The sequence below is a fragment of the Simochromis diagramma genome, unplaced genomic scaffold, assembly GCF_900408965.1.
Source record: "Simochromis diagramma unplaced genomic scaffold, fSimDia1.1 OVJJ01000603.1, whole genome shotgun sequence".
NCBI classification, from domain to species: domain Eukaryota; kingdom Metazoa; phylum Chordata; class Actinopteri; order Cichliformes; family Cichlidae; genus Simochromis; species Simochromis diagramma.
In genome coordinates this window covers 21,547,993-21,562,039 of record NW_024387414.1, presented here as the reverse complement: position 1 = coordinate 21,562,039, position 14,047 = coordinate 21,547,993, and the positions used below count along the sequence as shown (strand labels likewise).

General features: G+C 39.3%; 1 protein-coding gene across 5 annotated transcripts in view; it reads left to right on the top strand.

Moving 5' to 3' along the window:
• The window catches only part of mettl15 (methyltransferase like 15), a 62,085-nt gene extending 58,829 nt beyond the window's left edge, over positions 1–3,256 (top strand). For all 5 annotated transcript variants that reach the window (XM_040010969.1, XM_040010970.1, XM_040010968.1 and 2 more), the window contains one exon: positions 2,563–3,256. In XM_040010969.1, coding sequence (XP_039866903.1) covers positions 2,563–2,984 — 422 coding nt within the window. In that variant the 3' untranslated portion in view covers positions 2,985–3,256. The remainder of the gene's footprint in view (positions 1–2,562) is intronic.
• The last annotated feature ends 10,791 nt before the right edge of the window (positions 3,257–14,047 follow it).

Here is a 14,047-nt window from a genome sequence, read left to right as displayed (position 1 = left end):
CTTCAGGACCTTTTGAAAGATGAATTAGAGAGGGTGCACATGGCTTGGTGAGGCTAGCCCTGGGCTGGTCCTTGCTGTGCAGGCATTGTATTGATTGCAGTGTGAGTCACACCTTGGGCTGTTCAGTGCAGGAGGAGAGAAAATGCCACATCACTCACTTCTCTATTTATTGCGGTTTCTTTTTTGGTCTATGTAAGTGTCTAATTGTTCTTGTCTCTTCTGTGTTGTGGTTGGTTAGAGGCACTAAAAGCTCTTCACTTGTTTTAATGCAAAAAGAAAGATTTTGAAACTTTAATATGCAGCAAATAATCAGTTTTTAGTTTTTGCTTTAATACCCACATGATTTGATTGATTTGACATGACTGATTTGCACATTAGCTCTGTGCATTCTGCACCCTGTATATGTTACTCGTGCAAAGTTTGGTAAGTGCAGTTGCTCTGGAAACTTTAAATATTTGGTGAGTGTCTGCAGTTTACAATGCTCTGTATGGCACATGCATTTTGACCACAGGCTCAAATAAATTAAAGGGGTACAAGAGGTTTTGTAAGAAAAAGATTTCTTCCTCTGAATGTCAGGTGCAAATTATTCAGGAGTGTAGAAATGTTAAGGCAGCTTGATTTATTTTATTCTGGGAAATGTTTTCATTCAACGGGTTTCTTTTATTTTCCTGAAGAGAGAGGATACCGGGAGTTATTTTAACATTTCCAGTGTTATTCTCATAAGGATAACACCTGAGGGCTGTTGAAGTCACAACGATCAGTGTGTAGATTGGTAATGTGTTAGCAGATAAGTAGTATGGCATGAACCCACTCTGTTTTTAAGATGCTATGCTTGATCTGCTTTACTTGTCAGTATTTCTCTTGTCTGTTCAACTTCCCAGTCACACAGGTCTAAAGACCACTGAGAACCACTGGTCACTAATAAGGGTGGGTTTAAAATATCAAATCAAACTGATTTTAGCTTGAATAGCGCAATATCAACTCATTAAATTCTGAATCTATTTTTAAATATAAATGTATTTAGGCAGAAATGCCAGAATCTCAGGTTAGAGTTCACAAAACTATTTCAGCAACCACCAAACAGCTAAAACAGCAAATGAGAGCAGGTAAACGGATTCCACACAAAGATGCAAACACAAAGCGAGTGTCGTTCACCCGACAGCATGTACATAGACATGCCGCCGGGGCTGAAAGCCGACATCTCACAGATTCTGATGCTGCAGCTTTTGTCACTCTCCGACCAAAATTCACTGAAACAGCAGCAAAAGAACATAAAAACTATGCTCCACGTTTGAAAAACATCGTCATGAATTCGTGCTTACTTTTGCTGTTTTGCTTCCACCACGATAAAATCACACTTCCTGCACACGTTTTTCTCTCTCTCAGTGTACTAAGGAACAGTTTCCCATCTCAAATCTCTGTTTTCTGCGTTATTCGCTTGATTATTACGCACTAGTCTACCGTTGTGTACAGCGCTGTATGGATATGTACTGATAAATGGTCAGTTCTGGTGGATTATGTATTACGTTGCATAATCCACCAGAACTAATACAAAGCGCCTATAATTTTCAAACCAGGAGGCTGTGGGGTTTCACTGGCTGCCATGTGCATTTTTTTGCTCGTCTGTTTAACACCATTCACAAATTTTTAAAACCATGTCCTCCAGTCCGGTCAGTCCAGACGGTTGACCTGTACTGCCAAATTATCAGCTAATGTTAGCTAGCCTGGTCAGCAGCTGCATTCATATACTATATGGGTGCCACTTAGAGACATGTTTTTTTGGTGCTCAGTGGTGTACTGATAAAATACAGTGGTCCCTCGCTACAATGCAGTTCACCTTTCGCCGCCTCGCTGTTTCACAGATTTTTTTGGTGCAATTTTGCATGCTTTTTATTTTTCTTACAGCGCATTCTGTCCTTTCTCCCGACTGGCTTAAGACCATTGTCAATCAGTCTCGTGCAGTGTCTCCTGTACGCTACAGAGTGCATTCAGCTTGTCAAATTTACATAAATCTTCGATCGCTAGCAGTGTAACTCTAAAGTGCTGTACTGTATGTAAGTTTTCTCCCCCACACACACCCCAATGTCTACGAAATGTTTTGCACCGTCAAAGGCAACCGCGGGTGCCTTTGTTTTAAAATATAGATTTTTCTTTATATCTGTACCAATATGATTTTTCTTTATGCAGTAAAATTAGGCATTTTGACATGTAAGCCTCTAAGTAGCCTCAATTGGGGCCTAGAGGAACTGCATTGTTTTCCACTTCTGCATGGCTCTGAAGGTTTCCACTGGTCATTATAATTTTTTTTTTTTTTTTTTAAACATTTATTGTTATAACCTTTCAGGAATATTTCCTAAAAGAGTTGACTCAACTGCATAAAAATGTGTGAATTTTGTGACTGGATAGAAGTGTAACTCTACCTTTAAGTTATCACCAAATTAGTAAAACTATTAGTTTAATTTGTTCTGTTTTTATTTGGAATTAAAATGCAATAATGCTGTAATAAATCATTATTGGACCATTAAACTTGTAAGATTAACTCTGACCAATTCTTGTTTCCAGGATCGTTTCCTCCTGCAGTTCTCTTTGCACGTAAAGACCGGCTCAACAGACCTGCACACGTGGCCACTAAGACTTTCCAGGCCTTGCGTATCTTTGTGAATGATGAGCTGAATGAACTTCACGCTGGCCTGTGTGCTGCCCAGACGTTGCTAAAACCCAGCGGACGTCTCTGTGTTATCACCTTTCATTCACTAGAAGATAGACTGGTCAAACGTTTCCTCCGGGGAGATGACTTGTCTAATCTGGATCACTTCAGCCAGAGGAAGCAAGGTACCAAGAAGGAAAACCTATCGCATGAAAAAAGTGACGGAAGTGTCTATTGGCTTCCTCTGCGAAGAAAAGTGATCACTCCAGAAAAAGACGACGTTAAGGAGAATCCTCGAGGACGCTCCTCCAAACTCAGGGCAGCACTCAGACGATAACTATTGAACATTAAATATAAGACAATAGAAGTTGTAGAAAAAAAGTTGGAGCTTTTTACATTGAACATTAAACTTCTACAAAGACTCAGGGTTAAATCTCAGTAGACTTGGTATCACTTTGTAACAAAGGAGCTCAGCAGAGTTCAGTGTGTTACTGTAAGCTACTAAGTGGACTTTAGACATGAGGTGATTGTACTGTTTCCTATTTGCTTTGTAAGGAACATAAAAAATTCATTTACAGTTAAAATTTTGAATTAAATGGAACAAATGTTTACCAGTGTTGATTTCATATTCCTAGTTGTTGTGAACAACCTGTTTTTTTTCTGACAAAAACAAGATGATAAGTAAAGAAAAACTAATGCACGAGGACAAAAACTGTGATGAAATGTATTGACAGTAGGGATGGGTACCGGTATCCGGTGCCATGACGGCACCGGTTCTGACATAAACAGTAGTAACCAGACCGAAAAGCAGCGCACATTTCGGTGCTTTATTTCGGTGCTTTTTTTTCCTGAGCTGTGATACACTTTAGATTCCAGCCAATCATTTTACCTTTGCAAGCGTAGTAGGCGGGCCCAGGTACGTACGTTCTTTTAGAGCAGAGCTACAGATTAAAAATGCCTAAGGCGAAGTGGTCAAAAGTCTGGCTGTTCTTCACAGCAAAAGATGCAAACTCAGCAGCCTGCAACAAGTGCTTTAAGGTGATACTGTGCAAAGGAGGTAACACCTCGAATCCGATGAAACACCTGGCGACGCATAGCGTTTTTTAAAAGCTGAGAAATGCACCGTATTTGATAGCTTGCTGCGAGACCTCACATCAAGCACATCTACTGCGGGTGTGGTGCCTGTTATCGGACCCGGAGTTAGCAACATCCCCCAAAAACCCGACGAGGAGAGTCCTGGCCCCTAGCCCTGCCAGTGTAGCAGAAATGATGACCGATGATGATGAACAGCAGCCGTTCTTCTCTGGGTCAGTAGTTTAATGTTGTTCGTGTGTAATTTACGCTGAGTAGGCTAACCACGTTATTAAATTAATGCATGTAAGGTGAATTAGCAAACACCGTTGTAGTTACATGTGGCTGTCTTCCTGTTTGATGGCAGATACTCCCTTCACCCTGGCAAAAAGGCTAAAATGACCAAAGAAAAAGTGGAAAACAGCTAAACATGAGAGGTTTTTGGACAAAGTTTGTGTTCTTCATTCTTTAAGCACCAGTTTGAGCACCGTTTAAGCACCGGCACCATTTCAAAAGTACCGGTTTGGCACCGGTATCGGATAAAACCTAAACGATACCCATCCCTAATTGACCCTTTGGTAAATGAATAAAAATGGATGAAAATATTCCGGAGAGACGAGGTCCAATCAGAATTAATTAACTTGTTAGGAAGGTGGGAGGAGTTAGGGGAAGTGATCCAATCAAAAGTGATCTTGTGAAGTAAGATGAGATTTTTTTGGTAAAAGGTACGGCTAGCGCTCATGCTCTCTGTTTCTCATGAAAATGTGACAAAATGTCAACGTTTGGGAAGAAGACAAGTCATATGGAGCCATTTCGCATTTGATGTCACAGAAAATAAGACTCTTTTTAAACCGTGTGGAGGGAACTTGATAAGTGCTTAGCCTTTATATTTTAGTCAACTGTTGTTACCTCGGTCTGCCTTACCGGAGTCATGTACTACCAACAATGTTGGGGAGTAACGGAATACATGTTGGAGGCCGGTGTTTTAGGAGCGGCAGAAGATCTCATCAACAGGCAGTGTTGGGGAGTAACGTAATACATGTACCACCGTTACGTATTTAAAATACAAAATATGAGTAACTGTATTCCGTTACGGTTACCGTTTAAAAAGGTGGTATTTAGAATACAGTTATTTAGTTGAAATAAAGGGATTACACGGCGGTCTTTTCCTGTTTCATATGCTAGGCTGTCCCGTCCTTTTTTTGGTAATTCCATGCTGGTGGAAACTCAAACAAAACACGCATTAAGAGGCTCTAATGTCTGTGTCTCAATCTCGCGGCCTATGTCACCTCTACTTGCGGCCCGCATAAGGACGTGACGAAATCTTTTTAAAAATTATTGTTTAAAAAATTATTTAATATGAAGGCAATAGGCAGAGTGTTACAGGCATAGCCCTAAAGAATGTAGCCTCATGGGCAGTGTAGTCCAGTTGTAAGTAAGCTATAAAGAATTCTGTGCTTAAACAGTGTTGGTCAAGTTACTTGGAAATAGAAATTAGTTACTAATTACTGATTACTTCTCCAAGAAAGTAATCCCATTACTTACTGATTACTTATTTTCAAAAGTAATTAGTTACTTAGTTTTTTTTTTTTAAAAAAACATGACACACAACCTGAATGCATTATAAAGAAATAGACCTTTCAGCCCAATTCTATTTTTTTTCTGCGTAATCCATCATATAAAATTGAGTCAAATGAAAAAGTCTCTTTTTAAAAATTGTTTTATTAGTTTTAGTCTTTTAACTTTATGCAACATTCTCTAGAAGAAATTTGTTTTCTGCATATTCCAGCATATAAATTAAACTTCAAATCTGAGCAAGCACCTGGCGCGCTGCCTTGGGAATGTGAAATTAAAAGAGAAACCTGACCGCTGTGGCACCGGGCAAAGTTCCTGCCAAACAGGTGAAAATAGACTTAAGAGCGACAGGACTTAGTGCTGCTGAATCTTTGATTTTATTTATTTTTTTGCTGTGTTTTATTTGCATCTATTTGAAAGAGTGAGTGTAAACACACTTCTTTGTCCTGGAATATGCAGAAAATAGGTTTAAATGTTAAACAAATTTCAATCAATGAGTCAGAGTGTCACAGGCTGGGAACCTGACCCAGCGTTTTGAGTTTATTTGGTATCTTTGACTCTTGTTAGTATTTTAGGTCTGTCGAGCTGGTGTTATCATGTCTACGTTTCCATGTTATCCGGTTTTATTTTAAAAGAGTCATGTGTTCTTTTGTCACTGTGTTTAGTTTCACTTGTGATGTTATTGTTTAATTTCAGTCAGCTGTTTCCCCATGTGTTCTCAATTTTCCTGATCACCTGCTGTGTATTTAAGTCCTCTGTTTTCTGTGTTTCATTGTCAGGTCGTCTGTTATACTTACCACAGTCACCACAGTCTTCATAGTCTTTGTCGTAGTTTCACACTGTGTTTCATAGTTGTTCATAGTTTCATGTGTGAAGGTTCTCAGTCATCCAGGTCATCGTAGTCTAAGGAGCTTGGAAGGAAAAGCGTCTGGACTTCTTTGAGTTGCTTGAAGACGTTTCACCTCTCATCCGAGAAGCTTCTTCAGTTCTAAGGGTCAAATGGTGGAGAGTCCCAGATTTAAACCCAGTGGGAGTTTCCCCGCAAACAGGGAAAAAGGACCCCCTGATGATCCTCTACCTAATCACATGAGCCAAGGTGTGAAAGCGGGTGTGGGTCCCAATCAGCCAGGGTTTCGGGTGAGCTCATTGTGAAACCTGGCCCCACCCTATCATGTGATTTCCTGAGGTCAGACGGCCCAGGATGTGAGTGGGCGTTAAGGCGTCTGGGAAGGGATCTCAAAACTGGGTCTATAATCCATATAGATTATCTATAATCCACTGAATGTACTCAGCTACATGAAGAGCACAATTAAATAAAACCTGATTAAAGTCAAAGGTTGTTACTTGTATTTTGAACTAAAAACTTCTGGAATCTGGATCTGGAATTCTTTCATTGTTTTTTGTCAAAAGTGTGTTATTTATCATAAAGTAATTCAGAGTCATTCATACCAGAGTAACCAGAGAGCACAACATATATTTAACTTTCTACAGGATTTAAAGATATTATATTATGTAAAAATCCAGACCCTCTGAGGATTGTCTGAGTACTTCTAACATTACACAAAGCAAAGGTCTCCATCAGTGTTCATGAAATGCTGGGTTTATCCCTCTTGTGAGGGAGCTGCTGGTGAAGATCACAAGCCCTGCTTGATCCCTGCGATGAGTTTCAGTCTTCCTGGTGTTTCTGAAATGATGTCTCTCACTGTGGGTCAACAGAACATCTGGCACAGGACTGTTGTAATGAAATAAAGGGAAGAAGGTCTGAAAAAAATCTTGGAAATGCCCTATATGTGAGAAGCAGATTTTGTATTTACTTTTCTTTTGCCAATCAAGATAACTAAAAGTATAATTTTCACCATACAATTACTAACCTTGTCATCTCCTGCACTGTCTGTTTTGGGCTCTGGGCTTGTCCTTCCCAGCGCTCATGAGACTGCTTTGCTGCACTGTGGTATGAGGTGCTAACCTGTTGACAGTATTGGGAAGGTTACTTTTAAAGATTACAGAAGTAACGTATTCTGAATACTTTACAACTACATGAATGTACTATTGCTGTGTGATCTATTACTATTACTGAAGGCTACTTGCCATACCAATACCAACTAGATGTTTAAATCTTAATATAAATGAGTAACAGCAGGGTGGACATTAGGCTGCACTTTTTGCAGCGATCTTGTATAGAAAACTATTCCACACGTATATAAAACAGGTCCGCGGCTCCGAACCGTAGTAAAGGGACCTCTGGCTAATATGTCGGGTTCGTGTCGGGCTTGTAGCTGAAAACTAGCTTTACTTTGTTGTCTGGGTCAACTTTGCTAGCGACAGACAGAGAGAGGCGTTGAAAGGCTGCTCCAACGGAACTTATTGTTTCACAGGAAAACACGAACACGGTGTACAGTCGAGTCTTAATAGCGTACTTACAACTGGGCTCGTCAGGCACTCTTCTTGGCTGCAGTGATTATTATTATATTTACATGCTTCCAGCTCCCGTTTCTGCTCCGTGACAGCTCGTAGTTTTCCACTCTCCTTTTTCTCCCTCCCTCGCTCACAGACACATAACGGATATGGCAGTCCATTCTTCCTGCAGCACGGATTACACTGCCCATGAGGCTACATTTATTAGGGCTATGCCTGTAACACTCTGCCTATTGGCTTCATATTAAATAATTTTTGTATAATAATTTTTAAAAAATTATTATTGTTATTATATCTTGCGGCCCATGTCACTGCAAGATACAGGCATTAGAGCCTCTTATTGTGTGTTTTGTTTGGGTTTTGGCGTGGAATTACCAAAAATAGAGAGACCATAGCCTAACACATGAAACAGGAAAATACCGCCATGTAATCAATTTATTTCAGCAAAGTAACTGTATTCTAAATGTCACCTATTAAACGGTAACTGTAACAAATACATTTACTCATATTTTGTATTTTAAATACGTAAAGCCGGTACATGTATTACGTTACTCCCCAACACTGCCTGTTGATGAGATCTTCTGCCGCTCCTAAAACACCGGCCTCCAACTCCTAAAGAGACACAGGTGTCCCTAAATTTAGCAAATATTAGCTTCAGGCTAGCTTGCTACGACGAATAGGCTAATACCAGCATTTTATGCTCGGTTTATGTTTTTGGTTTATGCCCGACAATATTTTCACGGACTGGCCTTTAAAGTGTCGCGGATAAATACAACAAAATAAAACTAGTACCGGTACCGAGAAAAAAAAAGATTTATTCATAACTAGAGATGGACCGATCCGATATTACGTATCGGTATCGGTCCGATACTGACCTAAATTACTGGATCGGATATCGGAGAAAAATAAAAAATGTAATCCGATCCATTAAATATCACGAAAGCACCTCGCAAAACTTGCAACACGCCGTAACTCACCTCAGAACGTTAGCACGTCGGAGCAGTATGCATCACGTGATAGAGCAGCTGTGGCATGCGGGACCTGTCGGTGGTCTGGATAGAATTTGGAGCTTCGCTAGCAACCCGGCATTTCATCTCCGATAAAGTTATCCCCGAGAGAAGTAAAGCAAGTGTGTAAGTCCATCTCTGAATGTTTGTAAAGCATTCCTGCGTTAAGCTTAACAAGCGACTGCCTCTTCCTGCTGCTGCTTCAATCATGAAACTGCTTAATGATCAGCTGATCGGCTTTTCTGTCGCGACTCCGTCTCTCTTCTTTGTTTTTGGCCCTCTTTGCACCAGAAAGAGGAAACCAGCGGTGGAACAACAGCAGCACGTTTAAGCTTGATCAGCTGTTGTTAGAATGTATTTAATATTACTTTCTACACCAGGATCTTTTTCTACGTAGCTGACGCTGGTAACTGTGCAGGGGCGGATCTAGCAAAGTTTAGCCAGGGGGGCCAATAGGGCATTAACAGGGAAAAGGCGGCACAAAGACATACTTTTCTTTCTTATTCTCATTTAAAATGTCGAGCTTTTAATAAATAATTATCTGACACCCAAAGTTTTAATTTGATGTAAAATGAATAGAAGTCAATTACTGTATATAGTGACTATTAAGTCTAATATATATACCCTAGTAAGCTATAGTACTTTTTCCTTTGGGAAGGTACCATCTGTGCAGTCTGCAATTTTGTTGAAGAAAGATGTTGAATCTATTTAATATTTCTTGAAAAATAATTTATTTCTGGGCATTTTTTTTTTCACACTGCATCAAATTAAGGTTGATTACGTCGATTAAGCATCATGAGGTGGAGCGTGAGGGGTGGTTCCCTATTTTTTATTTATTTATTTTTGTTGTTGCTGGGAGTTGGAACCCTATTAGTTAGGTTGCTTAATATTTATGCTAAGTACTCTTTAAAATACCAGAATAGGGAGGATGGTGTAGGTTTAAGTTTATTAGATTGATCAGTATTGCTGAACTATGAATTTTTTTTTTTTTTGCATACAGGTATAACAGAATAGCTTTAGTGTAGTTGTTGTTTTAAACTTGAGTATGAACTTATACAAAATGCAGCAAGATATTTAAAAAAACAGTTTTGTTGATTAAAAAACACTATATCGGATTCATATCGGTATCAGCAGATATCCAAATTTATGATATCGGTATCGGTATCGGACATAAAAAAGTGGTATCGTGCCATCTCTATTCATAACACACGCGAAAAGACCCAGGAAAACCGAGTTAACGATAAAAACGATAACAAAATAACGCTGAAAACCGATAAAAACCCCGAAAACCATACATTTCACGCCTGAGCCTCAACTCTCGCGGCCCGGTACCAAACGACTCACGGACCAGTACCGGTCCGAGGCCCAGGGGGTTGGGGACCGGTGATATAAGCCTTATATGATTCACTATATGAAGCAAGCCAAATCTTATGCAAGTCTTTTATAAGTCTTTTCTATTTCTTTTCCATATGGGTATTCTTATTGTTTAATTATGAAGAATTGTTATATAGGAATAAAAACCTGAAGTTGTATGTTAATTGACGCTATTTGAACACATATGTTGTCATTTAACATGTATATACTTGCCTGGACATTTCAACAAAAACTTTCAACATTCATCCATTCAATTTGCAAATCCTGAACACATTTTAAACACCACTATATCACTGTGATTGTTACTTTCCACAATAATTATTTAACACAACAAAACACATCTTTCAGTTTTTCATGTGTTTCAAACTGGGTTTTTGGAGTCCAGGAATGTAAAAATTTCTGTCTCTAAAGCACACAAAAAGGTTCAGACATTTTTCATTGTGCGTGTTTGAGGTTTGTTTTTTCCAAATATATAATTAACACAGTACAGTGGGCTACATACTGAACTTGAAGGATAAAAACAAAGTATCGATTCAATTGTGCTAGTATCTATCCGATACCAATACTAGTGCTGGTATCAGTGCATCGATATTTGGATTGATCCACCTAACTCTACTGTTGAATTAGCTTTGAGATTAACTACTGGATTAGCTGTCAGATTAGCTATCTCATTTCCAAAATCCTGAAGCAATGCAAATTAGCCACACAGCGCAATGTAAGGAGCTCCCTGATTGGTTGGACAGACACAGGCTGGCTGCCTGGAATATTATATACTGCTGTTTGTGCTCATAGCTTTGCACCACTAAGTAGTGTGGGTGCTTGCACAATTGCCATTCAGCCTCGAGATTTATACTCTGCCCGACATGGATATGTGAAGAATGAAGGGGCTCTGCAGTGAAACAGAGTGCTGAAGCTCCGAGTGTGGGCCTGGGGACTCAGCCTGACCACCTGTTCAAGTTAACGTGCTAGCATGGCTAACCAGCAACTGAGCCCTGTTACATTTTTACAGTGTTAGAGCAATGGCTGCAACCTACAGCCTTTAAACTCGTGGTTAAAACGCTGTCTGTAAACATTTCAGTCCAGATGTTACCACATTACTGATACTTAGAGTTAAAAGAACTCAATTCAATTCAATTTTATTTATACAGCACCAAATCACAACGACAGTTGCCTCAAGGTGCTGATTTCCAATGTTACTGGCATGACAAGCAGATCCCACCTGAGGGGACGCCATAATGGTCTGGGGTGCTTTTTCCTTCAGTGGAACAATGGAGCTTCAGGAGGTGCAGGGGCGTCAAACGACTGCTGGCTATGTCCAGATGTTGCGGAGAGCATCCCTCATCATGACTGAAGGCCCTCGTCTGTAAGGTAACAATTGGGTTTTTCAACAGGACAATGCTGCAGTACACAATGCCCTCTTTTGGACCATCCTGCGTGTTCCCCTGAAATAAATCCAATTGAGTACTTTTGGGGATGGATGGCAAGGGAAGTTAACAAAAATGGACAACAGTTCCAGCAGTTTTGGGAAAGTTACTTTGAAAAAGTAATTAGTTATAGTTACTAGTTACCTCTTCAAAAAAGTAACTGAGTTAGTAACTGAGTTACAATATTATATTATTCTTTTCAGCACAACCTCACATGTCTGAATTTTTCTTTATTTTTTCATTTTAATGCATACTGTATTAACACATTTGATCTAAAATCAGACAAAAAACATAACATCCTAGTAGAGAAAGCTATATTTTTTACTGTAACAACCACAAACATGTTTAATGAATAATTTTCATAACTTCAAATGCAAATGTAAATTGTAAAATTTGAAAACCTATGCATAAGTTCTGCAGCAACAATGCTGCAAAATCTTCCATGAATGGTGACGCCATATTCTAGAGATGTTATTGGTGAGTAGGTGATGATTTCATACCTGAACCTGCTCTGTGCAGGTTAGGTCTGTAGCATAAGTTACCACTGGTATACCTCTGTAAGAAGTGACACAAAAACCCCGGGGTTCACCTTGAAGTTATACCTGGATAAGATTAAATGATACTTCTTAGTGCAGGCCTCTTACCAAGATCAAACAGAAGCTACAACAGTAGCAATGGCACATAAACAACATGTTTAATTACACACAAACTCAATGTGCTTAACATAGAAGATGAAACAGTCAGCACAGACTTGTACGAAGCTGGCCATTTTTGAAGTTTTATTCCCAAATAAAGTTATTGTCTGTTTTTGTATTTGTTGTCCTTATTGATCAATTCCTTTCATTCCACCAGTGCTGCAATGATCCCATGCTGTGTTTGAAGTGAAGGAAGGTCTTATGTTTTAGCAATTTTTTTTTTTTTTAAATCCAGCATATACTTTCTTACACTGCTCATGTTTGACAGCATGTTAAACAGTCACTGTAGCTAAGTAGCTCAACATATAAAACAAACAAACAAAAAGAAAAACCCCACCTTCTCTCATTGACGTCTGTATTTTCCCTGAACCTCCCTGGCTGAGTGAGACCTCTACTGTACCACATGAATCAGTAATGCCACAAAATACTGAATGACGCAAGTGTCAGAAGTGGTGCTGAATGAGCTGGGTGGTTGTTCTTGAGCATTCTCTCACCTTCAACTGTAAGCAGATGAGGTGTTTTGATCTTTACTATTTGACTTTGACTAATTGTAATTGCTCCGTCAAGATTATTAGCACTTTTTTTCTCTTCTGTCTCAGTTTAGTGCTCTCTAAATATACCCTTCTCGTTACCTTGGAAACTAAATGGCGCAAGTAACACTCAACTGTGTCTAAAATTATATGCTGTTTTAATCTAATATGAAATGATGCTGCATCGTGAGTTTGATTGTCCCTCCCTTTTGACATCAGTGGATGTGAAAACACCATCCCTGCTGACTGAACATGTCCTAACATTTGAGCTTGTGGATACTTTGTTTCTATTTTATGGCCAAAAACTCTTTACTGAATCAAACTGTTGATCGTGTGTCGGGAGGTGAACACGGGTAAGAAACTTAGACTCACGACTTCATTTCGCACTGACACGTGACAGCGTTCATATAAATGCAAAAGGATGAAGAAAGCAGCAGATAGGGGAGATGAGATGCACTTTTTTCTGAGTAAACATTTTCCCTGAACAGTAATAATAGTAGTCTTTTTCTGACGTTTTCTTGCCCTTTTAAAGCAGTCATTTCTTCTGTTATCATTGTACCCAGTACGGAGCCATGTTATTGTGTGCGTTCTTATTTTCAGCATATTTGTAATCTTAGCTCTGCTTCTACAGATCACAGGAGGATCATACTCACCACAAGTAGTCTAGCTACAGCAGTCATGAAAATAGATGCATGACTAAAATTAAGATGAACTTGAAATATTTTCTAATTCGTCTGATAAGTAGCTCAACATTTAACACTGACTTTAAAGCTGCAGTTTTGAAAAAAGGGGAAAACACATCATTTAAGTGTGGAACATGAAAGATGTGGACTCACTAGCAGTTTGCGGGGTCGTTAGCAGCATGCAAATATATGTAAATGTTCATTAACGCAAATATCCAACCAGCCAATCACATGGAATAGCAACCTGCTGAAGTTCAAGCCGAGCATCAGAATGGAGAAGATAGGTGATTTAAGTGACTTTGAATGTGTCATAGTTGTTGGTGCCCAACAGGTTGGTCTGAGTATTGTTGATCCCAGAGGTCAGAGGAGAATAGCCAGACTGCTTCAAGCTGAAAGAAATGCAACATTAGCACAAATAAGCACTTGTAACAACCGAGGTATGCAGAAGAGCATCTCAAACCTTGAAGCAGAAGGGCTACAGGAGCACAAGGCCACATCATGTGCCACTCTTATATATTATAAGATATAATATTATAAAGCTATATTCTGCTTTGTTATTTTGCAGTCATTCATAAACCTATAATTTATGCTTCAGACAGTGTGAGTTTTCATCATTTCAGATCTGC